Source organism: Talpa europaea, assembly GCF_964194135.1.
Source record: "Talpa europaea genome assembly, chromosome: 3".
In the NCBI taxonomy this organism is placed as follows: domain Eukaryota; kingdom Metazoa; phylum Chordata; class Mammalia; order Eulipotyphla; family Talpidae; genus Talpa; species Talpa europaea.
The window spans coordinates 144,034,195-144,061,983 of NC_140069.1; the positions used below are offsets into that span (position 1 = coordinate 144,034,195).

The 27,789-nt window shown below is 52.2% G+C and overlaps 1 protein-coding gene across 1 annotated transcript; it reads left to right on the forward strand.

The window, feature by feature from the left end:
- CLCN1 (chloride voltage-gated channel 1) lies at window positions 1–27,742 on the forward strand (the record flags this gene model as incomplete). The annotated part of the gene is made up of 23 exons (XM_084229219.1): window positions 1–275; window positions 2,698–2,818; window positions 3,182–3,313; window positions 3,857–3,985; window positions 4,222–4,355; window positions 5,352–5,429; window positions 6,371–6,449; window positions 11,931–12,056; window positions 12,360–12,444; window positions 12,650–12,751; window positions 13,065–13,149; window positions 13,399–13,548; window positions 17,607–17,676; window positions 17,875–17,985; window positions 19,899–20,112; window positions 20,353–20,486; window positions 22,757–23,001; window positions 23,320–23,431; window positions 23,722–23,801; window positions 24,035–24,073; window positions 26,634–26,738; window positions 26,827–26,913; window positions 27,380–27,742. The coding sequence occupies exons 1-23, from the start codon at window positions 96–98 to the stop codon at window positions 27,740–27,742; spliced, it is 2,961 nt and encodes a 986-aa protein (XP_084085345.1). The 5' UTR covers window positions 1–95.
- Between the last annotated feature and the right edge of the window lie 47 nt (window positions 27,743–27,789).

Genomic DNA, 27,789 nt, shown 5'->3' on the forward strand with positions numbered 1-27,789 from the left:
AGACGCCTTGGGGACGGGCAAGTCAAGAGGCTTAAGGAACCGGGTTGGGGGGTACAGGGGGCCAAGCAGGCCGAGGCCTGGCCGGGGGAGGGAGCATGGAGCCACCTGGGTCCCGCCAGCGTGGGGACGAGCCAAGCTGGTGGGGTAGCGCCCCCCAGTACCAGTATATGCCCTTTGAACACTGCACCAGCTACGGACTGCCCTCGGAGAACGGGGGCCCTCAGCACCGGCTCCGCAGGGATGCAGGCCCCCGTCCCAACACCCGCCCCACACAGGTAAATTCTGGGAGGGTGGTGGACTCAGGGCGCTGCATGGGCGGGGGGTGGGGGGTGATTCAGAAAAGGGCGAGAAGAGGGAGCAGTGTTATCCTGGTTTTAGCTTTAAAAAGTACAGTGATAGGTTCGACACAGCGAAGTCCTTCCAAGGGCTGGCCTCGGCTGAGTGTACCTTGTGGACACACACACTTTTACATAACTGCACAGACACACTCTCGGCTCCGCTGCGGGGACGGAGCTCGAGCTTACATAACCCACATGAAGGGGCTGCAGCTCCTGTACGGGGCGCCCTGACACCCTCACTCACAGGCAGACAGCTGCAGATCTCTCCCTGCCGGCCTCAGCGGAACACACTCCCACAAACACTCCGCAGAAGGCAGAGAGCTGGCATGAGCCAGAGAGCAGGCTGGTGGCACATTAGCCATCAGCTACACCAGGGCCCGGAGGAGCCTGAGAGATGTAGTCAGACCTGCAGGCGGGGAGGTGGGTCCCCTAAGAGCCTATTTAGGGTTGGGGCACCTGAAAAGACAGAGATCGGGGCTCTCAAAGTTACAGGGGTGCCAGGAGTAAACATGGTCCTGGAGCGGGGTGGGGCGGGCTATGGGCATGAGAGGAAGGGCACCCTGCAGGGAAGGTTGGGAGATTGTGGGGTGAGCAATACAAGTTTGACTGGGGCGCAAGCATGTGTGCAGAGCACGGATGGGCTATGGCAGGAGGACCAGGAAACTGAGACTTTCAAGTGTCTGGGCGAAGGGGGGGCCATGGGTGAGGGGGCTGCAATTCCTTTCATTGAGGGGACCTGGGTGGGGCTGGGAAGCTGAGGGGCCTGTCTGTGCAGGTCACCCCGGCCTGGGGGACGGGGAAGAATGGTCAAGAGAATCCACATCCCAGCCCTGATCAGCCCCCCAGGTGGCTGGAGGAATCACCCTGGAGAACACTGGGGGACATCAAAGCTGGAGGGGGTAGTCAGAGAAGGCTTCCTGGAGGAGGCCTGTGCGACTGGACAGAAAGGAGTCCCCGTGGCCCTGCGCCCACTGTGAGCTTGGGCCCGTCCGGGTGGGGAGGCAACGCAAGGGAAGGGCTGTGATGTCACTTCCCTGACAGTGAGGAGGCCAACGCAGGCAGCGCGAAGGTCAATATATTGGGGCGTCAGCTCAGACTGGCACCCGCGTGGCCTTGCAAGCCAAGAAGAGGAGTTTGGATTTAAGTTTTTCTCGGCTTCATTACGGCTGTGGAATATTTCAGACTCACACAGAAACAGAGCGAAATGATGACTCCCAAGTGGCCCTGAGCCAGCGTCAGCAATTAGCGATATTCTGCCCACGTGGTTGGGCCTGTCCATCTCAGCCTCACCCCTAACTCCTAAAGGGGGCACTTTGGTTCTAGCCCCAGGCGTGACATCCCTTCCACGGCCCACCTCCCTCCCTGCCTCCCCAGTCTTGTCTGGCAGGAGGGGAGCCCTGAACCCACCAGCACAAATCTGGCCTTTCTCGAGTTTCCAGAGTTTCCAGCTGATGCTTGGGGTGGTGCAGGCCCCCCTCAACACAGCCAGCGGGCTGTGTCCTCTCTTTGGGCCCAAGAGGGGCTTGGGGGGAAACAGTCTCCCTTGGTCACCAGCCTCATCCACAAAGACGAAGAGCCGTGGGCGGGCATTCCTGGTGCCCCTGTCCAGGTGGCCCCACAGCTCAGCTGCTGTGTTGTGAAATCAGATCCACAACCAGCTCTCCCAGAACCAGCAAGACGGCCTGGCCTGACCCCGGACAGAGGGGGTGGGGAGGCTGAAGGCAGTTAGAGCCCTTGCACCCCCGCACCCCCGCCCTACTCCCAAACGCACAGGCTGGACATCTGGATGAGAGCCAGATCAGAGGGCACTGCCCTCCTTCGCATATGCCAGGGGGGCGGGTGCATGGCATGGTCGTGCCCTGGGAAGAAGGGGTTCAACTTGGCTTCTCAGGGTGGGTGGCTGTGGGGCGGAGGGGCTTTCTCTAAGCTCGACGGAGGCCCTGGGTGGGGGGCGTGCAAGTAAGGCTGGACACAGCAGGCAAGTGCAGCCAAGAGTCACTGACCAATCCCCTCACCCTGTCCTCCTAGATTCCAGAAGGAAAGGGGTGTCTGGGGTGTTATCAAGAGGTGAGCTCTGCAAGCACAGAGGCACGGGAGACACCTGAGGGGCATGAGTGCCCCAGACACCGGCTCCTGGGGAAGCTGCTGAGACAGGCGAGGACAGAGAGACGAGGCTAGAGAGTGGCAAAAGTGGGGTGCAGGCCCCGCAGGCCCCGGTGACCCCATGTGAGGCCCTCAAGGCCCAGGGCTGCTGACTTGTTTTTGTTTTGTTTTTTTTCCTGTGGATTTATCTGCTTCACACTGTCCCTTCCTTTCCACTCTTCAGCAAGACAGACATTTCCCTTCTCCCTCTGCCCAGATTTACGGCCATCGCAAAGAGCAGAGCCCGGACACGGAGCAGGATTTGGAGATGCCCAACAAGACGGGCTCCAGGGCCACCTTGGACAGCAAAGACGAGGATCACTGTTCAAAGTGTCAAGGTGATGGGGACGGAGGAGCAAAGGGTCTGGAGTAGAAGGAGGCACAGGAATCGGACACTAAGTTGGGGTGTTCATTGCATGCTCCCTCCACCTGGCATGCTCCCCCCACCCCACTACGGCTCTTCTCCAAGTCCCAAGGAAAGGGCCTCTCCCCATCTCCTCCTGCCTCGCTCTGCTCTGCCTGGTCCCTGCCCCCGCTCCCAGCCAGCCCCAGGAATTCACACACCCACTGGGGAGTCTGACTTTGGCGCCTCTGAAGGGCAGAGAGGTAAAGGGAAAGTCGGTGCCTGTGCCATACAGACGCCCCCCAGCCTTGGTCACCCCTCTGGGGTGGCTAGTTAGCTGCTCTCCTCTGTGTTCTAGGCTGTATCCGCCGCTTGGGACGTGTGGTGAGAAGAAAATTAGGGGAAGACTGGATCTTTCTGGTGCTTCTGGGACTCCTCATGGCCTTGGTTAGCTGGTGCATGGATTATGTCAGCGCCAAAACCCTTCAGGGTAAATGTGACCTGGCCCTTTACCCTCCGCCTCTCCCAGCTAATGTGGCTGTTTCTGGAGTCTGGGCCTGGGGGTGCTGGGTGCTATGGGGAGGGGTGTGTCATTCAGAGGACCAGGCCCAGCTCTTCCCAGGACAAGGTCAGACCCAAGTCCATTTCTCCTGCCCCTCTCCCCGCTGCCAGCCAAGCTGTGGGTGTCCTCTTCAAGGTGACCAACCCACCTCCATTTCCCAGGACTGTCCCTCTTTGGGCATTGAATATCCTGAGGCCCAGACACCCCTCAGTTCTGAGCTAACCTGACAGTTGCTCAACCTGTGGCTTCTAAAGATGTGGCCACCAGTCCATATCTCTCACGAGGGATGGAACCTGAACAGGTCTCGTCAGGATCCTTGCATTTCCCATGGAAATAGTACCGTCTCGTGAGGTCACACGGGCAGCGGCTGCCACTGCCGAGACCCCTGGCACGCTGTCCTGTGAGGCGGGCAGGGTGGCGGTGGCGGCCACTTTCCCTCCGCAGGCGGCTGAGCCCGCGGTGTCCCCGCAGTCTACAAGTGGACCTACCACCGGATGCAGCCCAACGTGCCGCTGCAGTACCTGGCCTGGGTCACCTTCCCGCTTGTCCTCATCCTCTTCAGCGCCCTCTTTTGCCACCTCATCTCTCCCCAGGCTGTTGGTGAGACCCCCTCCCACGCCATCTTCCCAGACCAGGTCACCGTCACCACCTCCTTGGCCAGTCGGCTGACGTCTCTGCCCTGCCCTCGCCCCACCCGGGGGTGGCCCTTTCACCCGCTTGGCCGCTTGGCCGTGTCCTCCCTCCACAGCCACTTCCCGAGGCCCACTCTCCAGACGCTTATCTCCTTCCAAAGCTCTGCCTGGGACCTGCAGCTACTGGTTTTTGAATCCTTGTAGGCTCTGGCATCCCTGAAATGAAGACAATACTCCGCGGGGTTGTCCTGAAGGAATACCTCACTCTCAAGGCCTTCGTGGCCAAGGTGGTTGCCCTGACCGCGGGGCTGGGCAGCGGCATCCCTGTGGGGAAGGAGGTAGGTGTGATGTCCCTGAGGAGCCAGCGGGGACGCCTCCTGGACAGCAGGAAACAGTCCCAGGGCACTCTGGGAGCAGCCCATGGGGACTGGGCCAAGGGTACTGAGGAAGGGAAATCCTCAGAGACGTCCAGCCTTGGGGGCGCAGAATAAGAAAGCACATTCGAGCCAGGAATAGTCACTTGTGCTCAGTGCTGCTTGGTTCCGGGGGGCTGTCCTGTGCATTGCAGGTGTTCAGCAACACCTCTGGCCTCTCCCCCCTAGATGCCAGTAGCAGCCCCCAGATGTGACAATCAGAACATCTCTAGCATTGCCAAATGTCCTCTGGGGGGCAAAATCTCCCCCAGGTGAGACCTACTCCTTTAGGTAGAATCCAGATCCATCCCCGTTTTTATATGCAAACACTGGCCTAGAAAGAGCCTGTGCTTTTTTCAAGGTTATTCTCGCCCCACGACAGACCCATCAACACTCCACGCAGCCGCCAGTCATCTTTCCCAAATGGAACCAGCAGTGTCTGACCTCTGGTCAGGACCTTCTAATGGCTCTCCAATGTCCTGCAAATGCAACTCGAACTTCTCGTTGGGGCCCAAGAGGCCAGCGGTGGGGTGACGGCCCGACCTCTCATGCTCCCCCTCTGTCACTGAGGCCGGGTCACGAGGTCTCCCTCCTCCATCCCACAAGCTTGGATGTTCCACACCTTGGCACAGCCCTCGTCCTGACGCCCGGTGGCTCATCCTGTCATTTCATTCGAGCGCTGCCACCGGCTCTCCTGGAGCCCTCTCCAAACAACCCCCGCTCAGCGCTCTGCCCCAGCCCCTCACCCTCCCATCTTCTCACTGTCCTTAGCATTTTCTGGAAAGACCCACATGCCAGTCTATCGTGGGACTCACGAGAGCAGGACCCCTTCCTTAGCACCTTCCCAGCGCCCGGGCCAGTGCCTGGAGCAACTCGTGGCCCCATCCGGCCCCCACTCCTGACCCTCCCCGCTCCCTCCAGGGCCCCTTCGTCCACATCGCCAGCATCTGTGCCGCTGTGCTCAGCAAATTCATGGCCGTGTTCTGCGGGGTGTACGAGGTAAGGCCGAGAAAGTCAAACGAGGCAGGAGCTGTGTGGGCTCAGGCTGCCGGCCGTGGAGGGCTGCCTTTGCTCTGTGCTGGCCGTGATGCTGAAATGGGGCGCTGCACGAAGCCACGCTCCGCACCCACATCCCCCCAAGCTGCCTGCCCTAACCACAGCGGGCCTGCGCTGTCCCGTCAGCCCTCTCTCCTTGACACGTGTCCCTGCATCACTGTCAGCTGCCCCTGTGTGGCTCCCCTACGTTTCCCCTACCCCTGGGGGTCCTGGCTCCTGCCCCATCTCCATCAGGCACTGCCCCTGCCCTACTCCCTCCTGGCCCCGCGTGCTTCTCTGTTGCAGACCGTGCCTCTGCGGCTTGACCTCCTGGTGCCAGCCTGCGCGGTGGGCGTGGGCTGCTGCTTTGCAGCCCCCATTGGAGGCAAGTCCTGCTCTGCCCTCCCTGGCCGAGCACCACACTCAAGGGCCGACTGCTTGAGGGTGGAGGGCGGTGTGCACCGGAGGGACGAGTGGGTGGGCATTCAGGAGTGACCCCGGCCCCCAGGCCCTGCTCTCTGGACCCCCAAACCTCTACCAAGAGACCATGGTGCAGCCTCAAGTCTCTGTCCCAAGTCTCTCCCTGGCATGGGCACCTCCCAACCTGACTGTCCCCACCTCCAGTCCCTCTCTGGTGACCCCTTCTTGGCTTCCCCGCTTCCCAAATGTTCGCTTAACTTTATGTCATTTTCTATGGTTGGCCTTGGCTATGAGGTCACTTCCTGTTTGCCCAACTCACTGGGTTTTTCTTGGCCCGGGGATCACAGGGGGGATGGGCCGACTACTGTGGTTCCCTGTGACTTAAGCCTCGCCTCTGCCTTGTCCCCCACCCTGCGTGTTCTCCTCTCTCTCCCTGCACCCCTTCCCTCCTCTCGCATCTCCCCTGTCTGTCTCTCCCCCAGTAGCAGCCCTACTATTACACCGACACGCTGACGGTGGGCTGCGCGGTGGGCGTCGGCTGTTGTTTTGGGACACCGCTCGGAGGCAAGTGACTCACCCCTCCTACCTCCGTCCACTCGCCTGGCCTTGCTGCCCAAGGGTCTGGTCAGCAGCACCCAAGCACCAGCTGCACTAGCAAAAACAATAATATAGCAGGAGCAGCTGACTTCCAAGGAGCATCTACTAAGCGCAGGCAACATCCTGGGCACGTTTCCTTTATTCCTGCCGGAAGCCGTGCAGGCCAGAGGGCCGAGCTGGGCCACAGAGGGAGGGGCATAGCCGGGGTATCTCCCTGAGCAGGTGGCCGAGGCAGCAAAGGCTCCAGGCACCTCCTCCGTTCCCCTTCTTACCTTCAAACCTTTTTGTGGTATTAGGCTTCACTTTTTCCATCTTCTAACAGGGGACTCCAGGAAAAGCTCACTTTTTCGTGTGTTATTAAGGACAATGAGGGCCGACTTTACTGAGATTCAGCCAGTTTTAGAGGAGGGATTCTGAGGGAGTTAAAATGTAATTGTTCCTTGACATGGATTCACGGTTGAAGTTGGCTCTTTCCACATCTGTAGGGTAAAGAGTGACCTTTCTGATTATTTTCCTGGATGACTAACAAATGGCACAGTCAGAGAAAGCAGTCGTGGCTGCTTGTTCACAATAGATCAGCCTCACGCCTTGTTGCCGGATGAACAGAGCAGGGGTTATGTGGATTATTCAATGGATTCATTGATGACTTAAAAAAAAAAAAAAGACACTATGCTAACAGCTGGAGAGACAAAACTGCGGGCAAGGCATAAGCTTCTAAAACACACCAGCCATGGGGAGGGTCCTTTTGATGATGAATATGCAATTGGTCCTTTCCTGACAGAATCTCTCTGGGTAGATCAAATGCTTGGCTCAGGAATGCTAGATGGAGCTAATAAAAATGTCACACTCGCTTGTCCCTGAGTCAAGGTGTGGCCTAAGGAGACAGGTCAGGGAGCAGGGCAGGTGGCGTGTCTGCACTTCAATTCTGCTATCATCTCTTGTCATTCAAGTGACAGGTCCCCATCAGTGACGGGGTGGGGCGCTGGAATTTCTGCACACATTAAACATTCACACTTTCACCTTTCTTTACTCTTTCCCTTAACAAATCCAGAAGCTCTAAAGAACACTTTTAAATGGCAAAAATTTGATAGGAGGATGGCAGAGGAAGGAGGTTCGGCGGTTAAGGAGATTCTTTGAAAGTGAAGAGAGTCGCAGTTTCTGTGTAAAACTGGAATTTCTGGGATAAATGAGGACATCCCTGCCTGGTCCTGGGTAGAGGGTGGGTTGGCAAGGCCAGAGGAAAGTTCAGATGAAGCTCCACTCTCGACACAGGAAAACTGCAGGCATTCAGAGGTTAGGGGTTACAGGATGTCTGTGTTAAGTGGCAGATCATAAATGTGCTTGCAGATAGCCTGACCTGATGGGTTCGTTATGAACGTAGATTAATTATGAAAGAAAAAGCAGTATCAAGATCAGTTATTCACTATGTGAACTCTGAATTCCTTAACGCTGATAAAAGAAATATAACACCATTCTACTAACATGACAAACAGCCTTTGCTTCCACTCTGTCCTCTGAGGTTCCAAGGTGCTCCGGGTGGGAGAGTCTGCAGACAGGCAGACAGGTCATCGCAGCCCCTCACAGAGACATCTCAGAGGCAGCCTGGGCACTTCCTTTGAAGCCAGGTGGCCAGGGCAACTTCACAAAGATGGAAGGTTGGATCTGACTTGGGGGAGTTAAGTGGGAACCTGTAGGAAGAGGATGAGGGCGGGATAGATGGGTATGTGAGGGACATTTGCACCATTATAGAGAAGTCAAGAGCAAAGTCAATACCTCCAGCAGATGAGAATTTTCCAGAGGGTGCAGGGAAAGGAGTGACAAGAAATGAGTGTGGACAGGTAAACGGACACCACCTACATGAATGTAGATTTCGTTCTGTAGCTGGAATTTGCTCGCATGTATCTTACACTTCTTCATGGCGTCGCTAGATGGAACAGGGAAAAAGTTTGCCAGGTTAGGTGAGTTGGAGAATCTTCCTTGCTTGCTCACTGTGGTCATTTTTTTTTTTTTTAAATAGAGGCATGTTTTATTTATTTATTTGTTTGTTTGTTTGTTTGTTTTTGTTTATACAAGCACTGGGTACAGTCAGAAGTGCGGGAGGGTGAGAGAATTCACCAGAGCCTGAGCGGGGAGCAGAGCAGGCAGAAGGACCGAAGTACACTGCTGAGGGGAGCAGCGGGCAGCAGGAGAGGTCTGCGCGCCATGTGGGACCCTCCTCCGGTGGCCGGGGAGCAGCCGGGGATCGAACCGGCGCTGCAGAGGCCAAGGGCAGCTTCGCAACCCAGCGCTCAACCGCTGCGCCACCGGGGAGGCCCTCACTGTGGTCATTTTTGAAGCTGGAGCTGTCATCAGGCTTGGCACTCTCGTGAGCATTGTGAATATTTAAAACCCAGCTTCCATGTAGCTTTCCCCCCACCAGAATCCCTCTGCTAAGGTCTCCTTCTCCGAAGGCCCGGCTGGGTCTGATGTGGGGAGATGCTGTCACAGGTGAAGGGGAGCAGGGAAGACTTTTGAGCTGGACCCACCAGCTCTGCATGTTCGTCTAGTCCCCGGGGCGGATGCGTGCGGGAGAGAACGGGCCTGTGGCTTCTCGGGATTAATCAAGATTAACCAGACTCTGGTCCCGATGCTGGAGGATGAGCGAGTGAGCTGGGCAGAGGCAGAGGAGATGGTGAGGAGGCTGACTGATCCACGTGGCGCCTCGAGAAAGTGAGAGGGGTGTGACCTGGCAGCTGCTGTTATGTGAGAATGTGAGGGTAAGAGGGAGGAGGAACTAGGCTAACTCCCAAGTTTACAACAAGGGAAACTGAGTGGGTGTTGGCGCTAGCAAGCTCGAGAGGGAACGTGGGAAGTGAAACAGGTCCGGGCAGTTGATAAATCAATCTGAATGTGTTGCATTTGAAGGTCCTGTGGCAGGTCCGGGAGATCCAAGCGGCGGCCGGGTCTGGCGCGCAGGAGCAGGGCTGGTTCGCTGCGTGGCTGCCCGGTAGCAGGCAGGTGGCAGGTGAAGCCACAGAACCGATGACATGGGGGAGAGAATGTGTCTGTGAGCAGCAAAGGTAGAAGGCCAAGGCCACAGCCCTGGGCGGGCCAGAGGCCAAGAGCCAGCAGGAGGCCAAGGAGGACACCTAGGGTGGGAGAAGATAGCAACCTGGCAGAGCCCAGACACCAGGGACACCCAGAGCCTTCCTAAAAGCTGTTTGTGTTTCCATTGCTTTGTTTCTTCTTAGCAACACATTTTCTGTTTGGCTCAGATTAATATTAAAATTAGTTCTTATTCCCGAATACACAGTGACAGACTGTTAGGGAAAGAGCCACATCTGGGGGAGGGGAAAAAAATCTAACCTAGGATCTCAAAAAGTGGCTGTGAAATAGTCGTGATCTGGGTAGTGTGCACCCCGACAGTAGGAGTTGTTTGGGGTTCGATTGCTGGTTTAAAAAAAAAGGAGAGAGGCCGACTCCACCTGGCTGTGCCAAATTCTCCTTTGAGGCCAAAGTGGCAGCTGCCTTACCGGATGTGATTTGAGGAGCAGGGGCGGAAGGGGTGACTGGCAGAGCTCTGTGTGCCCCAGATTCCCTGCTCCCTCATTCTGTTTTCTGAAATTCCACCCATTCTGTTGTCTCTGGTTCTCTTCCTTCTCCGCTTTCCTCTCCCTGCCCGCCCCCGCCCAGCCCTTCCGCCCACTCCTGTTCACTCATAGAACAGGCATTGAGCCGGTTGTGTGCCAGGCACTGTATGAGGTGTTGGGTTCCCAGCAACTTTCAGTCCTGGGGGATCTCAGGGGTGTGAACAAATGATCACATCTGAAAGCGGTAAGTGCTCTAACTGTGCAAAATCCTGAGAGAAGAACGTAAGGGAGGGACTGTTTTGACCTGAGGGAGGAAATCCCCAGAGCAGGTGGCATGTGAGCTGACCAGCAGGAGTCCTCTGACGAAGGCCGCAGGCCACCACCCCCTCAGCATAAATGCCCCCTGTGGGAGAAAGAGCAGCACCCCCTCGGCATAAATGCCCCCTGTGGCAGAATGGGTGGGAGTCCTGAGGGCTTCCAAGCTGTGACTTCAACCACAGAACCCGGATGTCGAGGCTAGGCTGGAGATGCTGGCTGGACAGAGAAGGGGGTCCACAGGGGTGTCCTGGCAGGTCAGCAAGAGGGAGTGTCTGGGTTTTCCCTGCTCATTTAATTTTATGTTGCGTTTTCCTGGTCCTCCTCGCTCACTTTCGTTAAGCATGTGGCTTAATTAGATATCAGGTGATCTGGCCGTCAGTTTTTACTTTGCTTCTAATCGAAGTCCACTCTCTTATCTTTAACACAGTGTCCTCCACCCCCATCCTCAAGGGAGACACCCCAAGGCTCCCTGAAACTATAGATAGCACGAACCCTATCGATTCAGGTTTTTACGATACACACATATATAATAAAGTTTAATTTATAAGTTAGGCGCAGTAGGAAATGAACAGCAATAACCACAAACAAAATAGAACCCGAATACCATTGTGCCGTATAAAAGTTATGTGAATGCGGTTGCTCTCTCAAAATACTTTATTAGACGTAATACTTTCCTACTGAGGTTGACCTTGGGTAACTGACACCTTGGAAAGTGAAACCACAGATAAGGGGAGACTAGTGTAGAGTCAAAGATTTTTTTCTTTGTGTCTCTTAAATCTTGCTTTTCAGCCCCCAAAGCATCCCTTGCTCTGTCCCTACCCACCCTTGCTATTTTTCTATATATCTACCTCCTCGGTTTCTGCTATTTAGGACTACAGTACTATATAGGGCTCCTGATCAGCTTCCCTTCTAGCTCACCTACCTCTGCTAAGGAGAATTGCTTTTCATTTCTTCTGGCCTCTTGGATTTCCCCCTTGCTTTTAAGTCAAGTTTTCATACTAAGTTTTGAATATTCAAACGATTCCTCTGTTTTCATGGAGTATTAAGGATTGTCAGCTCTTGCAAAGGCTTTTCCTAGTCATTGTTCTGATTTCTTCTGATAAAGCTGCCCCAGGGCACAGAGGGGGAGGTAGGAAGGGCGAGGTGGTTCGAGACTGTGCGTCTGAGCTCTGCACTGTGCTGCACAGCTACTTTCTTTTAACTTTCTGCAGAACGTTACCAAGGCCCTTTAAGTCCCCACTGCATGTCCTACCCACCCTGCTCTCTAAGGGAGCGAGAGGGCATGCCCACCTGATCCTCGTGTTTGGCAGGTTGTGGCCCCCCCATTTCCATCCTCTCTGTGGCTGGTTCAACAAGGCCCGGGGTGGGGTGGGGGGTCAAGGCTCCCTGGTGCAGCTGGCACGTGGCTCCCAGCGGGCACCTGCAGGGCTCTCTACTTCCCACTGCTGCTTACCCGAGGGCTCGGGCCTCAGCAGCAACTCCTCAATCTGGGGCGGGAGTGCGGAGCCTCCACTCGGGCCTGCACCTGACCCTGCACCTGACCCTGCACTTCACCCGGCAGGAGTGCTCTTCAGCATCGAGGTCACCTCCACCTACTTCGCCGTGCGCAACTACTGGCGAGGGTTCTTTGCAGCCACCTTCAGTGCCTTCGTCTTCCGCGTGCTGGCCGTGTGGAACAAGGATGCGGGTAACCTGACCCTAGGGGAGGCCGGGGAGGCAGGGAGGCTGGCGATGGGGTGAGGAGGGGAGCTCTTTGGGCAGTTCAGGAAAGGAACGGGTGGCATGACCCAGGCCCAAGGATAGTGGAGAAGGCTGTGGGTTGTGGAGCGTGAGAGGGGAGAGGTTGTCCATTGAAAAAGGAAATGAAATAGAAGAGCAGAGCTTGGACGTGGAGAAAGAAAGAAGTTGGCCCTGAAAGCTGCTGGCCTCGGTTCCCTGCCCGGGGTCTCCGGACTGCTCTCACCGTGGCCTCGACCCTTCCACCCCGCAGTCACCATCACCGCTCTCTTCAGAACCAATTTCCGAATGGATTTTCCCTTTGACCTGCAGGAACTGCCAGCATTTGCCATCATCGGGTCAGTGGGGCCAGCCGCTCTGGGAGTGGTGAGCCAGGGCTGGGGTGTGGCTTTAGATTGGACGGGACCCAGAAGGTGGGGCGGGCCGTGATAAAGTGTCCCTTGTGGAAGTGGGGGTGGCTAGCTGGCTTGCGTGGTCTTTCTCCCCCCGCGGGGGCTAGGGCCGAGGGCTGAGGGCTTCCTCTCTGCCTGACTCACCCCCCAGGATCTGCTGCGGCTTCCTGGGAGCTGTCTTTGTGTATCTGCATCGCCAAGTCATGCTGGGTGTCCGAAAGCACAAGGCCCTCAGCCAGTTTCTTGCTAAGCAGTGAGTCACTGCCCTTCCTTCGCCCTGCCCACGTCCTCACTGCTTTCTCCAGGAGTTGCTCCCATTTAATCTCCATGGAAGGCACTGGAAGCCTTTAGGTGGCTTGTGATAATATAGAAGGAAGCCCTGATACTCTCCTGGGGGCAACTGGTGTGGTTTCTCCTTTGAAGAGAGCTTTTGGATGGAGAGGATGCTCTTTGTTGGAAAAAGTGAGACAGCAGCACCCTGCAGGAAACGTGGCTGGCCGGAGCGCCCAGCTGCACCCTTGGGGGCTGGCTCGCTTAGGGGAGGATTCACTCTGCTTCCCTTTCAGCCGCCTGCTGTATCCTGGCGTCATTACCTTTGTCATCGCCTCCTTCACCTTTCCCCCAGGAATGGGTCAATTCATGGCCGGAGAGGTCAGCTCTTGGGGGTGCTGAGGTGGGGGGTCAGCTCACGGAGCACACACCTGGGACCATGTGCTCGGGCTGCTGAGCATATACACTTTTCCCCAAAGGGTGGAATCTGTCCCTGGGAAAAAAGACAAGGGATCTTGGGGTAATAACGAAATCATGAGGCTGGGGGGTCATTTCTCCAGAAAGGGAAGTGCCCTGGAAAACGGTCCTCGCCGCCCCTTCCCCGCCACCTTTTGCTTCCTCCTCTCACAGCTGATGCCTCGCGAAGCCATCAGTACCCTGTTTGACAACAACACGTGGGTGAAACATGTAGGTGACCCCGAAAGCCTGGGCCGGTCTGCTGTCTGGATCCACCCACAGGTCAATGTGGTCGTTATCATCTTCCTCTTCTTTGTTATGAAGGTACTTCTCCCTGCACACTTGGCCCCTGCTTCAATTTAGGGAAACCCAGGGTTTGCATGGGGTAGGGAAGGATACAGCATCCCCTGGTCTGCACCCAACCGGAAAAGACATAACTTTGATAACCACAGCACAAGTTCATTACTCATCTGTAGACGTGAACCAATGTCTGAGTTAATTGCTCCGTTCATGTCAACTCACCATGATGCCTCAATTATTAGAGTCCTTCTAATGGTTCCACTTGATAAATTATTAAGACATCACAGCAGCCAAGTAAACAAGGACAAGATAGATACAGCCGGGCAGATAACTGTGCACAACCTCAGATGAATTAGCCAAATCCCCCACATATTAGATAATGAGGTACTTCATTCTCCATGTTTCTGATTACCCATTTTTAGATGATCTACATATCCATTCTTTCCCCCAGCCTAGTGGGTAATCTATTTTCTAGAATTGCAAAAGAGATAAAATATTGAAATCATTTTTATTAGTGACTATAAATAATTTTTATAAATGGTGTTATCCTTTGTTTGGGTAACAGGGCTGTGAGGATCTTGCGATTCTCAAACTATTTTCTTCTCACTTCAGTTAGGAAACAGAAGCTGGTCTCTTTTACATACATTCTTTTTCTTATCTGCCCATCAAGGATTGTGTATTTATAGACTTCTCAATTACTGCCTATTACCATGATATTTTTATTTCCACCCCTGGTAGTGATATCTATTATAATTGCTGATTGCCTTTCTAAAATTTTCGGATGATTGCCTTATTATTAATAGTATGTCTTGCCTGAATAATCCAACATTTTCCTCCGTATACCAGGGCTCACATTTAAAAATCTGTCCACCCTGGAATTCCATGACTTCAGATATTTTGCTATTAATCATGATACTTCTATGAATCTATATATTTACCCCAGGATATGAGTCACTAAGTTATATTTGTACTGTAATCACTAGAGCGAGTTTATTTACTTATTTATTCAATACATGCTACTGCGCACCTACTACATGCCAAATATGTAATAAGTGAATGTTGATCTTTGATGAATCTTATGCTTAGCATTGAAAACAGTCATTTGGAAATGTCCTTCCTTGTTTGTGGCTGTCATTTAACGTGTTTGTCAATGATCTTATGATCAGAGTCGCTAAGTGCTGAACATGCGTGGGCCCAAGTCTGTAACCTACATTCTCAGAATTTGCTGTGAGTTCCGGAAGCTTTTTGTGTGTGTTTTTTCCCACACACACAATGTAGGGGGCGAGGGGACTAAGTAAATCAAAGGCTTCCATGGTGTGCATGTCCATGCTATTAATTAGATCCTGTTGAACTCTTCTCTCAAAGGATTTTATTTTTTTAATCATAAGGAAGTTCTCAGTGTCTTGTTCGAAACGTGACTTCTGGCCTTTCGTTATAAAGTTTGTCTTCTCTAAATTATAAATCCCACTTCCTGTAACTGGTGGTAGTAGCCGAGTTCAAGTTTTGATGGCATCTCAGAATCTACTCTTCAACGACCATCACCATCATTAACATATAATTATTAGATGTTATATAATAAAATATGCAACTTTATTATAATACTATATAACAATAAGACAGTGATAATGTTATAATATAATAACAACAATAAGCAGAGCTGTTGTTCTGACATTAATCTTGACTGAGCAATATGGTAACTTTGGCATCAGAGAGTCTTTCAAAATGTCAAGCTTTAAAAATTTTTTGAGAACTAAAATGCTGTATATTTTTCAACATTTCCCCCCACACCTCAACTCATCTCCCCAGATTCCCAAGTGTATATCTGGATTCCACTTCACAGGTAAAGTTTATTCTGAGAAACCTACTGGGATTACCTAAAAGGACTCAATTCCATGTCGTATCATTAATTTCTCGCTGCATTACTTCGTTGATAAAGTGTACATCATACATTTTTCGGGAAAAGAAGCACATACACTCCCTGAGCCATAGCTCAAACCCAGCAGTTTGCAACAGACCTATAATATTCTGTGCTATTTACAAACATAAAATCTCCCATTGCTATAAATCCATGATATTGCCTAGTAACACAGCTTCCAGCATTTTCACTGTTTACCACTAGCCACATAAGCATATCCTTATTTTTTCCAAGTGTGGGCAATAGCCGACCTAACCAAATAAAATATAAAAGTGACTAGAACTATTTTTCCACCGTCTGATTTGAATGTTAGTCTCTGTGGTCTTCCAACAATACCCCTGCGGGTGGTTAAATTTCTCATTTCAATAAAGGGAACTTCCCTCTTGCTCAGTCTCAAAACATGGCACATATTATCATGTTCTGAGTCAGGAACTTTTACAATGAGAGCAAATATTATTTCAGCCTCTCACTTTGCCTTTTAACAAGTCCATCATTATCACTTAATCTTGGAGTTGTCAGCACAGCCTGAGGTTCTGTAGGATTCTAGATGCCTGCTCCTGCTTGTGAAGCCTCCAAATAAAATGGGGTGTGTGATAATGGGTTTCTATGTTCCCAGTTCTCTAGAATTTGGTGTTTAACATCTTAGGGGTTACTTTTGTTCCACAGCAGAGACTTTGCTTCTGGAGCTTTCCTTTCCTGTGCTAATAGCTCAGAAAGTTTGCTAATCTTATGTGTCATTGTTTGTGCTGTGGGGGCTGAGAACTTCAAACCCTCTGATCCTGATACTGCTCTTATCTTGGAGGATAATCTAAAGATCATCCTCTGAAATCAGATCTATCCTTCACCTATTATCTGTATTACTGGAGCTTTCAGATGAAACTGAGCCTACCAAATCCCTGTGGCTTTCGTGGACTTATTCCAAAGAGCTGGTACAGAATAGTTCAAGGGGTCTCAAACTGTTACGTGTCAGAAGCACTTAAGAAGCTTAAAGTAAAAGTGCTTAGAATTCTGTCTCTAGACAGTCTGATGTGGTCGCCTCCAGCGGTATCTGGTCATCTGCAGCTTCAACAAGCTCCCCTGGCGAGCATTACCGTTAGGTGTTTTAGCAAATGTTAGCTCTCAGAAGCTTTTTCTGCTCTGCATGTGTCGGGGTCCCTAGACCAGACTCCAGTGAGTGTGTGGAGGCTTCCCCACCCCAACAAGCAACTCACCCAACACCACAGCAGGGTGCTGGAGAGCTCAATTCAGTTCTGAAACTCTCTACCCAAAGAATGCAACAGAACGCACAGGTTAAGGACTCAGGCTCAAGACCAACCTCCACTTCAGATGCCAGTCTCGAGCCCAGGCTGTTGACTGCTTCTGATTGGCTGCCTACAAATCAGAGGTCCCCACAACCTCCTCCTCAGGCTCCATTCCCTTCCCTCCTCCCTCCTCTTCCTCCCTCCCTGCCTTCTCCCTTCTTACCTAGATTTATTGAGCCCTTAGAGCTTTGTTTCTTTCAGAAACACCTGACCAGGAAAAGGCATCCTTCGACTTCTAGAGTTTCATTGTCTTAGCTGAGGTGAACTTTCTGAGCTGAGAGTACCATGGGCTAGGGACCCTTGGGTGCAGTGACGGAGAAGTCCTCTGGGGCTCTGCTCCTTATTCTGATTGCAGGAGGATTTGGGTGAATCATCTCAAGGAACTTTCTTCTAGTACTTTTCTGGTGATCTCTTAGCCTGAGATTTTGTAACTTTTGCTTCTGGCAGAAGGGTGACAGCTAAAATGGCTTCCAGGAATGGCTATCCCAGGACTTCTGTGACTCTTTTTTTTTTATTTATTTATGCATACAAGAGCAGGGGTACAGGCCAGAGATGTGAAGGGTGAGAGGACTCACCAGATACAGAATGGGGAATAGAACAGGCAGACTGACTGACCTTAGGGGAGCAGCAGGCAAGACAGGAGAGGTCTGCTGCTCCATGTGGGTAGCTCCCTGGCTAGGGATCGAACTGGTGCTGCAGAGGCTGAGGATTGCTTCGTAGTGCGGTGCTCAACCCCTTGCACCACCAGGGAGGCCCCACTTCTGTGACTCTTAAAGGAAGGAGGAGGATCGTGGGCAGGGGGTTGAATGTGCATACATACAGTGGGCAGAGCTGAGAGGGTGTGCTGATACCTCTTTTTATCCCAGTTCTGGATGTCCATCGTGGCCACCACTATGCCCATACCCTGCGGAGGCTTCATGCCTGTGTTTGTGCTAGGTAAGTTCTGATGGGGAGCCTGGGATCTCACTCACAACTGCAATCCAGGGTACTGGGAAAATAAAGAAAGGTCTGGGATGCTGGGATCTTGTATCTGGCTTTATACTCTTGAATCCCCAAGGAGGGATCGGCCCTGAAAATATAGAAGATAAAAAACTTGGATCTCCAACACCTGCCTTCCTTTTGTCTTTCTTCTAGGAGCTGCCTTTGGAAGGCTGGTCGGAGAGATCATGGCCATGATCTTCCCCGATGGCATCTTATTTGACGGCATCATCTACAAGATCCTCCCCGGGGGCTACGCAGTGATTGGTGAGACACATTCCACCGTGCTGTAAACAAACACAGAGTACCTCATCCCCACGCTCAAACTCTCCCATGACATCTTCATGCCAGGCTGAAAAACATGGCCTTGGGTTAATGCTACTTAATTCAATTTTCACTCAAATAATCAAGTATGGGCTCTGACTTTTATTCACTGTCACTGAATTTCTCTGAGCCTTGCTTTCATGATGTGGAAAGAGAAAGATGGGGATGAGAGGAGACAAGGATAAAAACATCTAGAATTTTGCGTCTCGATGTCTGCTAAGGGCTTTTTCTTCCTTACAAAGAATCATGGGGGCAACAACACAGGTGACTGGCTTGGGTACTCCCAATCAGCAGGTGTGATCCTGTTGATGGGGACCAGGCTTATCCTGCCACTTGTCACCTGGATGAGCATGAAGCAAGTTAGCTGCCTTTCTGACCCTTAGTTTCTTTCTTCTGACATCTTGCTTTCTTCGGAGATATGTGAAGTAACACTCTGAGCGTCTACAATAACATTTTTTTTCCTAGTAAAATACTTGGCCCCAACCAAAATCCAACCAAAAGCCATGTCTAACCATCTTAGAGGCATGTACAATCTCCAAAACTTTTTTTTTTTTAAGATTTATTTATTTATTTATGCAAGCACTGGGTATAGTCAGAAGCGCGGGAGGGTGAGAGAATTCACCAGAGCCAGAGCGGGGAGCAGAGCAGGCAGAAGGACCGAAGTACACTGCTGAGGGGAGCAGCGGGCGGCAGGAGAGGTCTGCGTGCCATGTGGGACCCTCCTCCGGTGGCCGGGGAGCAGCCGGGGATTGAACCGGTGCTGCAGAGGCTGCGGGCAGCTTCGCAACCCAGCGCTTAACCGCTGGGCCACCGGGGAGGCCCAATCTCCAGAACTTTTTATGCCTCCTCCTTCCCTCTCCTTTTCACCAAAATCTTGTAGCACCTAAGGTCATGCCACCCTTAGATCTAGGACTGACCAGCTTTACAGCACACGTGGTCAACTTCCTTCCCCATCACATCCTTTATAAACGCCTCTTTAGTCAATAAAAATCATCTGCTCTTATTCCCCATCCTCCTGCTTCTGAGTGTTCCCCCATCCTCCCTGGTGGATACTTCCCAGTATTCAATCTCCCATGATAATTTGTGTGCTGAATTGTGATGACGTATGTTCTCAGGCACACTGTTGCACCATCCAATAGAATCATTCCTCCCTTTTCCTTGTTTCATTTTCCTGTCTGCTTCCCCAGCATCTTTCTCCTATTTCCCCCATATTAAAATAAGAAATATAGCTAACTCACAGGGGACAATTTGGGGTAATGGGAAATTATAACCAAAAATAAGCAAGACAGATTCTGTCTTCAAAGAGCTGATAGAATCATAACATTTTAGATCTTCAAGCATCTTAGAACTCATTTAATCACCCCTTTCCCCTTACCAGTGAGACTTGGGATTCCAGAAGAACTAAGTTCTACTTGAACAGTTGAAAGATAGTGGAATCGAGTTCTAATGTATCTGGCCTTATATTCTTGGTCCCATTGCTCCAAGTCTGGGCATGAGCCGTGAGTTTCCCCTCTACTCACTCATAAATGGTTGGCATCAAAACCTGAGGTCTAAAGTAAAATGCCATAATCGGGTTTTAAAATGTTCAGTTAAGAATGAGCCAAATTTTCAAAAGCAACGAATAGGTAGGACATCATTATCTTCATTTTATTAATGACAATTTTGGCGCACAGAGATTCTGGGACTTGCTAAAGGTCACAGAATGAGCAAAATGATGATTTCCAAACAGTTCAACATTCTAGCCCCCACTCTTGACTAATGGTTACCATGGGCGTGTTGGCAATGCCAGAGGGTCAGCAGAGTGACCCTGGTCATGCAGCCTTGACCCACTGCTCCTTTCTCACGTCTCGTTCTAGGAGCAGCAGCACTGACCGGCGCAGTGTCCCACACCGTCTCCACAGCTGTGATTTGCTTCGAATTAACGGGTCAGATCGCTCACATCCTCCCCATGATGGTGGCTGTCATCTTGGCCAATATGGTGGCTCAGAGCCTGCAGCCCTCCCTCTATGACAGCATCATCCAGGTCAAGAAGCTACCCTACCTGCCTGACCTTGGTTGGAACCAGCTCAGGTCAGGACGACCAGCTGCAATTAGTTCAGATGTGATGGGGTGGGGGCAGGAGTCTTGGACACTGAGACTGAGAACAGGGTTCATGTTTGGAAGCACCCCCTTTTATTTCTTTTTATGCCCCGTGTACTTAACGCATGCTGTGAGTGTCTGACGCCTGACAAACCTCTAGGGAGGACTGAAAGGGGCAGCAAAGGGACGGGTCCCTGGTGGGGCTAAACCCCATGCTTTCTCCCTCCATAGCAAGTACACAATCTTTGTTGAGGACATCATGGTGCGTGACGTGAAGTTTGTTTCAGCTTCTTGCACGTATGGGGAGTTGCAAACCCTGCTGCAGACCACCACAGTCAAGACCTTACCACTGGTTGATTCGAAAGGTCAGTGGCGAGGAAGGAAGCGGCTCTTGAGTCAGTGACTGCACAGGGTTCCATAGAGGTGGGGGCGGGACTGACTGTGACTTGAGCTTGTCCTTAGGGGACACCCAGTCTGCCATGGGACACCCAGCCAGTGTTCCTTAGGGACATACATAATCGTCCTTCAGGTAGGAAAAATACAGCGTTCACACAAGCCCAGGAAGACACTTAAAAATCCAATTAAGGAAATACAGTCATTTCTCATTATTCACAGTTGTGTTCTATAAAGTCAGCACAAACACTGGCCTTGGAATCCTACACCGAGCCACAGCGCTAGGGCAAGTGCAGGGTTAGGGTCCTGCGAGCCGCTGGTCACATTTCCTTCACCTAATCAGTGCATGAACATGCTTTCTGTATGCTTCTTTATAAATATGCCGGATTTAATACATAATGTTGATTCATTATCGTTGAACTCATGCCAACAGCACTTAACGAGCATACATACATATCTTCTCACATCACAGCCTGCTTGGGCTTAGGAACACTAGAAAACACTTTGGAACTATGCTTGAGGGGGGATTTGAACAATATCATCACTAACTCAAAGCACAAAATTGCGAAACAAAGTGCAATACACAGACGCTTGAAAGAGATGCTTGTTTACAATAGAACAGACAAGAAGGCAGAGGGTCGCCTTGGTCAACCACCGTTGGAAATACAGACCTAGAGCGACTCATAGGTTGTATAGTCCTGCACGTTGCTGGGGATGCTTTGAAAGCTCTGTGAATATTGATTAGGGTTACAAACGTATTTTAGACAGTTGGCGAAATTGCAAGTAGGGAATTTGTGAATAATGAGATTCGGCTGTAAACCTTACAGCCTTTTATATGCTCTCTTCATTAATTAAATCGTGACAGTTCCTTTTAAAAAAAAAGATTTATTTATGCTTACAAGAACTGGGGTACAGGCCAGAGTTGTGGTGGTGAGAGGATTCACCAGAGACAGAGTAGGGAACGGAACAGGCAGATTGACTGAAATACACTGCTGAGGGGAGCAGCAGGGAGACAGGAGAGGTCTGCTGCTCCCTGTGGGTAGCTCCCTGGCCGGGGATTGAACTCATGCTGCAGAGGCTGCTGACAGCTTCATAGGCTGCATCTTAACCCCTTATGCCACGAGGGAGGCCCCAATCATGCCTGTTCTTTAGTGCTCGATTTGAGAGGTTGAAATGGTTCCATATGAAGTAGATTGTGATTTTAGTAAACAGTGACTTCACACTTCACTTCCTCCACCATCCTTTTTGGGCACCGCTGACACTTCATCATGCTTTGTAGTGTTCCTTTTTACAGCGCATACACACATACACATATATGCCTTGTCTTCCTCACCAGACTGGTAGCCTTTGAGAATAGATACTCCAACTCCCATCGCCCTTAGGCTGCCTCCTTATTGGTATTCATTAGATAATAAATAAATACTTGCATAATGTTTGAATTTATGTAACAAAGAAGAATCTTACAGGGCCACATGGAGCCATTAAAATGGTTGGTTCTGATTTCAGATCATCAGAGTATCCAAATGGCTCATGTTCTATTAGCTCTAATATTTCCCCAAGTCCCAAATTCCTTCTAAGTGACCTCTAAAGCCATGGCTCTTTGCTGGAGCAGGGGAACAGCCAATGACGTGTCCAGAGTTTTCCTACTAATGACTAAGATGTAAGGCAGATTTATCTCAATAACACTGCTGCAATTTTATAGCCTTAAAATTTAATGAAAATGTTAATTATAGTAGCAGCATTTCAATAAAGATATGAAAGACCTTCCCAGGAAAGGCAGCATTTGGCTTGTATCCTAGAAGGACCCAGATTCTTCCAATGATTAAACATCAGATGTCCTTATAGACTTCTGGTGTGTTCACATCTGAGCCTGTCTAAAAGGCTTTGAAAGTTTTTTCTTTTTTTTTGGACGAGGTTGATTAACTTATTTTAGTACCACGTTCACCGATTTGCACACAGGCTATATAAGAGCTGCATCAAAATAAGCCCAAGTTAGCACCAATTAGTGTCCTGTCATCTGGGTCTCTAAGTGCTAAATGGGTGAAATGAAAGGGATTGAGTGAGGTCAATCCTGGAAGGTTTTTGAAATGAATTTTTAGGAAGAGAGGCAAAAGCTGAAAAAAGAAACGAGGGGTGGAGACTCTGCACCCCAGCGAGCAAGCGAGCATCCTGCTGAGCGCGCAGGGCTGGGGGCATTCAGCAGACCCTCAGGCTGAGCTTGGGGCGCCCCCCTCCCCCCCAGACTCGATGACCCTGCTGGGCTCCGTGGAGCGGTCGGAGCTGCAGGCCCTGCTGCAGCGCCACCTGAGCCCCGAGCGCAGGCTGCTGGCCGCCAGGGACCTGGCGCGCAAGCTGTCGGAGCTGCCCTACGACGGGAAGGCGCGGCCGGCGGGGGAGGCGCATCTGGGCCTCTGGCCCCAGGGCCGCCGCGAGTCGTTCGCCTTCGTGGACGAGGATGCAGACGAGGACCTCTCGGGGAAGCCCGAGGTGACCGCACGGGGAAGGCGGGGGACTGGCCAGACCCCGGCTCGGGAAAAGCGGGAAGAGGGAGGGGCGCCGGCGAGGGCGCACAAAGCCGGGCCCCCCGGATCTGGTGCCCACGGGCCGGGCGCCCTGGAGCCAGGAACAGGCCATAGGGCTGCGGGGGATGGTTGCCCTGCGGATTCAAGGGACGTAGGAGCTGTGGACCGGGGAGGAAGAGGAAGGCTGGATGGGTTCCCAAGACCTGCTGGAAAAGGCGGGAAAGCCGGAGGCAGCGCCCCTCCCTGACCGGCTCTCCTGTTCTCGGGTCCCCAGGCCACACAGCCGCCCCCTCCCGCGCCTGCTCACGCCTCTCCCACCGCCTGGCTGCCTCCAGAAGAGCCCAATGGGCCCCTGGCCGGTCACAAACAGCAGCCAGAGGCCCCCGAGCCTGCAGGTGAAGATTCTGCCTTTATGCCCCCTGCCTTGGGGGTTCTCTCTGACTCTCCCCAGCCTCAGGGAGGGGCGAGGCTAGGGGGTGCCTGGAGGGGGAGGGAATCCTTTTCCTTGCGTGTTCGTATTGCCCAAGGAGCTGGGCCAGGGCTGGTTAGGAGCTGGAAGAGGGGCTGCCTTGGAGGGGGGCACCTGGGAAGAACAGGTACCACCGGGGAGCCCCCACACCTCGCCTTTCCTCTCAGGACGCACGCAATTTTGTTTCTGTTTCCTTCCACTCACCGCTACATTCAGGTCAAAGACCCTCAGTCTTTCGGTCCCTGCTGCGCTGCCTGCTGGGCAGACCTCGGCCTCCGAAGAAGAAAGCAGCCCAGGTGACCAGGCTGCTGGGGAGCGGGTGGCAGGGACGGGGCTTGCCCTTGAGGAGTGAAGAACCCTGGGCCTTGAGTGAGAAGGGAAGGGACCTCGCCCAGGAGGGGGAGTTTCGCCAGCTGGGAGGGGTGATTGGCCCCAAAGCCTGCATGTGTGGGGAGGGGCCTCGTGGCTGATGGGACATAGCTGCTGTGGGACCAAGGGAAAGACCTCGAACTGTGTCTGTCTTCTCTAGGATTCAACGACTTTGGTGGATAACATGTCACCTGAAGAAGTAAGTAAAGGAAATCGCAGCCCCGGGGCAGATGGTTCTGTCCCATCAAGACATTGCTCATTTTTTTTTTACCTTCTTTATTGGGCTAAGGATAGACGCGAGTCCAGGCAGGAGAGCATTTTCAGATTTGGGAAGAGGTGATTATGGAGAAAGGGTCAGGTGCCTTGCTTTAGAGGTGGGGCCACACCGTGGACTCTGGAGGGACCATCATTTCAGAAGAGAAAGTTTTCAGGCTCCATGTGCAAATGGGATCATGGTGCTGAGACGAGCCTTCGATCTTGTAGACACTGGGCATGTTCTGGCCCTAGGCAAAGGAGATACAGGCAGGATGTGCTTTACCAGAAGAAAGATGGTACTGACAGCCAGCGTGCACACATCAGAGGAGGGGTGGAGAGTGACAGCGAGAAGGAGATGTTTAGCCTTCCACGGGCACCTCCCTCAAAACACACACTTCTGACAAACGACTAATGGAAAAGTTGAACAGGTGATTGCAGAATGAAAAGGAATTCTCTTCCCCTGCCTGCAAGCAGGCCTCAGATGGGGCATCCCTGTCATGAAGGGTGCCTTGCTACGATGCACAAAGCAGTGATGATACTTGTTGAAGAAACAAGTAAAGGTGTTCCCCCATCTCTAAAGCAAGGCGCCTGACCCTCTCTATATTCCAGATAGAAAGTCAGCTAGTTGGTTGGTATTACATGACTACTGGAAATAAAGTGCCAACCAGAGATGATAAGAAAATTCTACAGTTTTAGCTTATGTCTTTCCCAAGGAAGATTATAGGGAGCTACTAGCAGCCATGTGACCCACTGAGATGTTTTGGAGGGATAGGATCCGGTGGAGTCACATTTCAGGTTATCTTGAAGGTTGTTTGCAAACTACATAGATGACACCATGGAGATAGTGAAAGAATTCAGTTACAGGTTGCAGGAGTCCCCACAGGTGGCTTAGGACCCACAGCCAGAGCTCTGATTGTAACTGGTGCATGCAGTGAGATACATTAGACCCAAGAGCAGACCCCCTCCTCGCTTGGGACAAAAGCTGGGGTTGGGGGCTGGCACACAACCAGCAGTCAAGGTCAGAATTCTAGGTCCAGCTCTGTGTGATTTGGGGTGAACTTCTTAAGCACCCTGTGCCTCTGTGTAGTCATTTGTGAGATGGACGTAATGGCAAATGTAGTCATTTGGCGGAGAGGATTAAATGAGTGAAGACACTAAGAGCAATTAGACCACAGAGCAAGTGCTGGGGGTGTGTGGACTGGAAATGGGTCTGTTGTGGTTGGTTCTGACAGGAAGGCAAACTTGGAAGGGTGGAAAGCAGGAAACAGAGAAAGACCAGGAGGACAGGACTGGCCAAGGTAGTGGAAGTCTAGCCCCTCATCCTATAAATCAGTTGTCTCTACAACACCCCTGCTGAGTGGTCATCTGTCCTGTGCTGTGTGAACCACTTGTCAGGGAAGGAGAGGGCACAGAGGAGTGTGACTGCAGTCCAGAAAAATCAGGAAGGGACAGATGGAGAGTATGCCACTGTGCAATAAACATTGGACCCGGGGATGGTCTCCACCGATAGCCTCTGAAGCTTGAGGGGTGTAGATTTGAATACATTAAAAAACAAGTCAATTAGTACATCGTTCAGAAGGTAATAACAAGAGATTTCAGAAAAATTTAGGCTCATTTATCAAAGCCAGATCTCTACTGGATTACGTGGAGTCTGGGGGATTTCAGCATGTGTGCCAAGATCAAGTTGGTCTCTGCACCGTAATGATTTTGTCATATACAAAGCGAAACCAACAAAAGCAATTTTGCTCAAGTCCATGAAGGTCGGCAATCTAGTGGTCCAGTGCAGCTCTTCAAATTGATCATATTCGTTGTGATCTACATGTGAAAGGCAAGTGTACTAGCTGCTTCCCAGCGCACAGGTATCCATACCTTGTCATATGCTTGAGAAGTTCACGTCCCGTGGGCAGACGTAAGACAAATGCCAGTACAAGAAAGACAAATGCCAGTACAAGAGTGAGCGAGATCGATGGCACTTCTGCAAGGGAGAGAGCTGCAAAGTACTGTAGGAATTGACCCAGGGGCAAGAGCACACTTGCCTGGGGTGGCAGGAATACAATGTGTCTGTGGGGGGTCGGTGAGAGGGGGCAGGTGGGTGCCCTTCAAGGAAAGACAAACCACAAGGACAGGGGCAGAAAGGCAAGTCTGAGGAGCCCAAAGCTGTTGGGTTCCTCCAGAGTCATGGGTGTGGCAGAGTCGTGGAAAGAAAGGCTGAAAGATGGCTTGGAAATAAGTGTTTGGAGTGCCAGGTGCAGGAGAGAGTGGTGTTCTGTGGGCTCCAGGTGAAGGTAGATTTGGGGCCAGATGAGGGAGGGAAGGTGAGGTCCCACCCACTGGGAAGAAGGGAGGTCTAAGGATCTGGAGGGTCCTGGGGAGTCCATTGCACGTTTCTGGACTCCGGGTGGGAGGGTAGGGTAGGCAGGAGGGCTGTGTGGGCTCCAAGCCGTGTAGCTGAGGTTGAAAGAGCTCCATGAAGATGTTGGGTCACTGCCCTGCTCTGCCCACAGATTGAAGCCTGGGAGCAGGAGCAGCTGAGCCAGCCCGTCTGTTTTGACTGCTGCTGTATTGATCAGTCCCCCTTCCAGCTGGTGGAGCAGACATCCCTGCACAAGGCACGTCCTTGCCTACCACTCAGTGCTTCATTCGGGGGAGCAGGGGAGGCGTGAGACCAGACCACTCACCTGCCGTCTTTCCTCGCAGACTCACACACTGTTCTCACTCCTGGGCCTCCACCTGGCTTACGTGACCAGTATGGGCAAGCTCAGGGGCGTGCTGGCGTTGGAGGAGGTAATAGCGATGTGTCCCCTCGAGCACCAAGAGGAAGGGTAGACGTGGGGAAGGAATGGCTTGACCCCCAAATGTCCCTCTTTGTTTCTCATACAGAGATTGGAGGGGGGCACAAGGGGTGCAGCAGGTAGAAGACAGAGGACTGCAAAGTCTATGGGCAGACGTGGTCCCCCAGGGATGGCATGGGTTTGGGATGAGAGTGGGGCATGAGTATTGGTCTTGCTGAAGTACCCTATGGGGAGGGTCTGGAGAGAGAGAAGAGAGGGGCATGGCTGAAGGAAGCCTGACATTCAGGGGAGTTGAGATTTGATGCTCCGCGGATAAGCCCCTGGCCACACCTCTGCTTTCCTTCCACGCTGTCTTTCCTGCAGGTTTCCCTTCCCTTCCTCTCTCCTCTCATTGTCTGTTTTCCTCACAGTTTTGTCATGTCTTCCCAATCTCATGCTCTCTTTTCCCCACTCCCCAGCTCCAGAAGGCCATTGAGGGCCACACCAAGTCTGGGGTGCAGCTCCGCCCTCCCCTTGCCAGCTTCCGGAATACAACTTCAATCCGAAAGAACCCCGGGAGCGCCCCTCCTCCTGCAGAAGCCTGGGGCCTGCCTGAGGGTGGAACTGAGGCTGCTGGAGGGGAAGAGGTAGCTCCTGCCTCCCCAGTGTCCCCGCCATCCCCAGAGCCCCCTGGGTCCCTGCCTCCGGCCAAGGCGCAGGGGGAGCTGGAGGAGCTGGAGCTGGTGGAAGGCCCGGGGCCAGAAGAGGAGTTGGCTGACATCTTGCAGGGCCCCAGTCTGCGGTCCACAGATGAGGAGGACGAGGAGGAGCTGATCCTTTGACACGCCCCGGGACCTCCTCATGGACTGTCGAGACCCCTGGCCAGAGA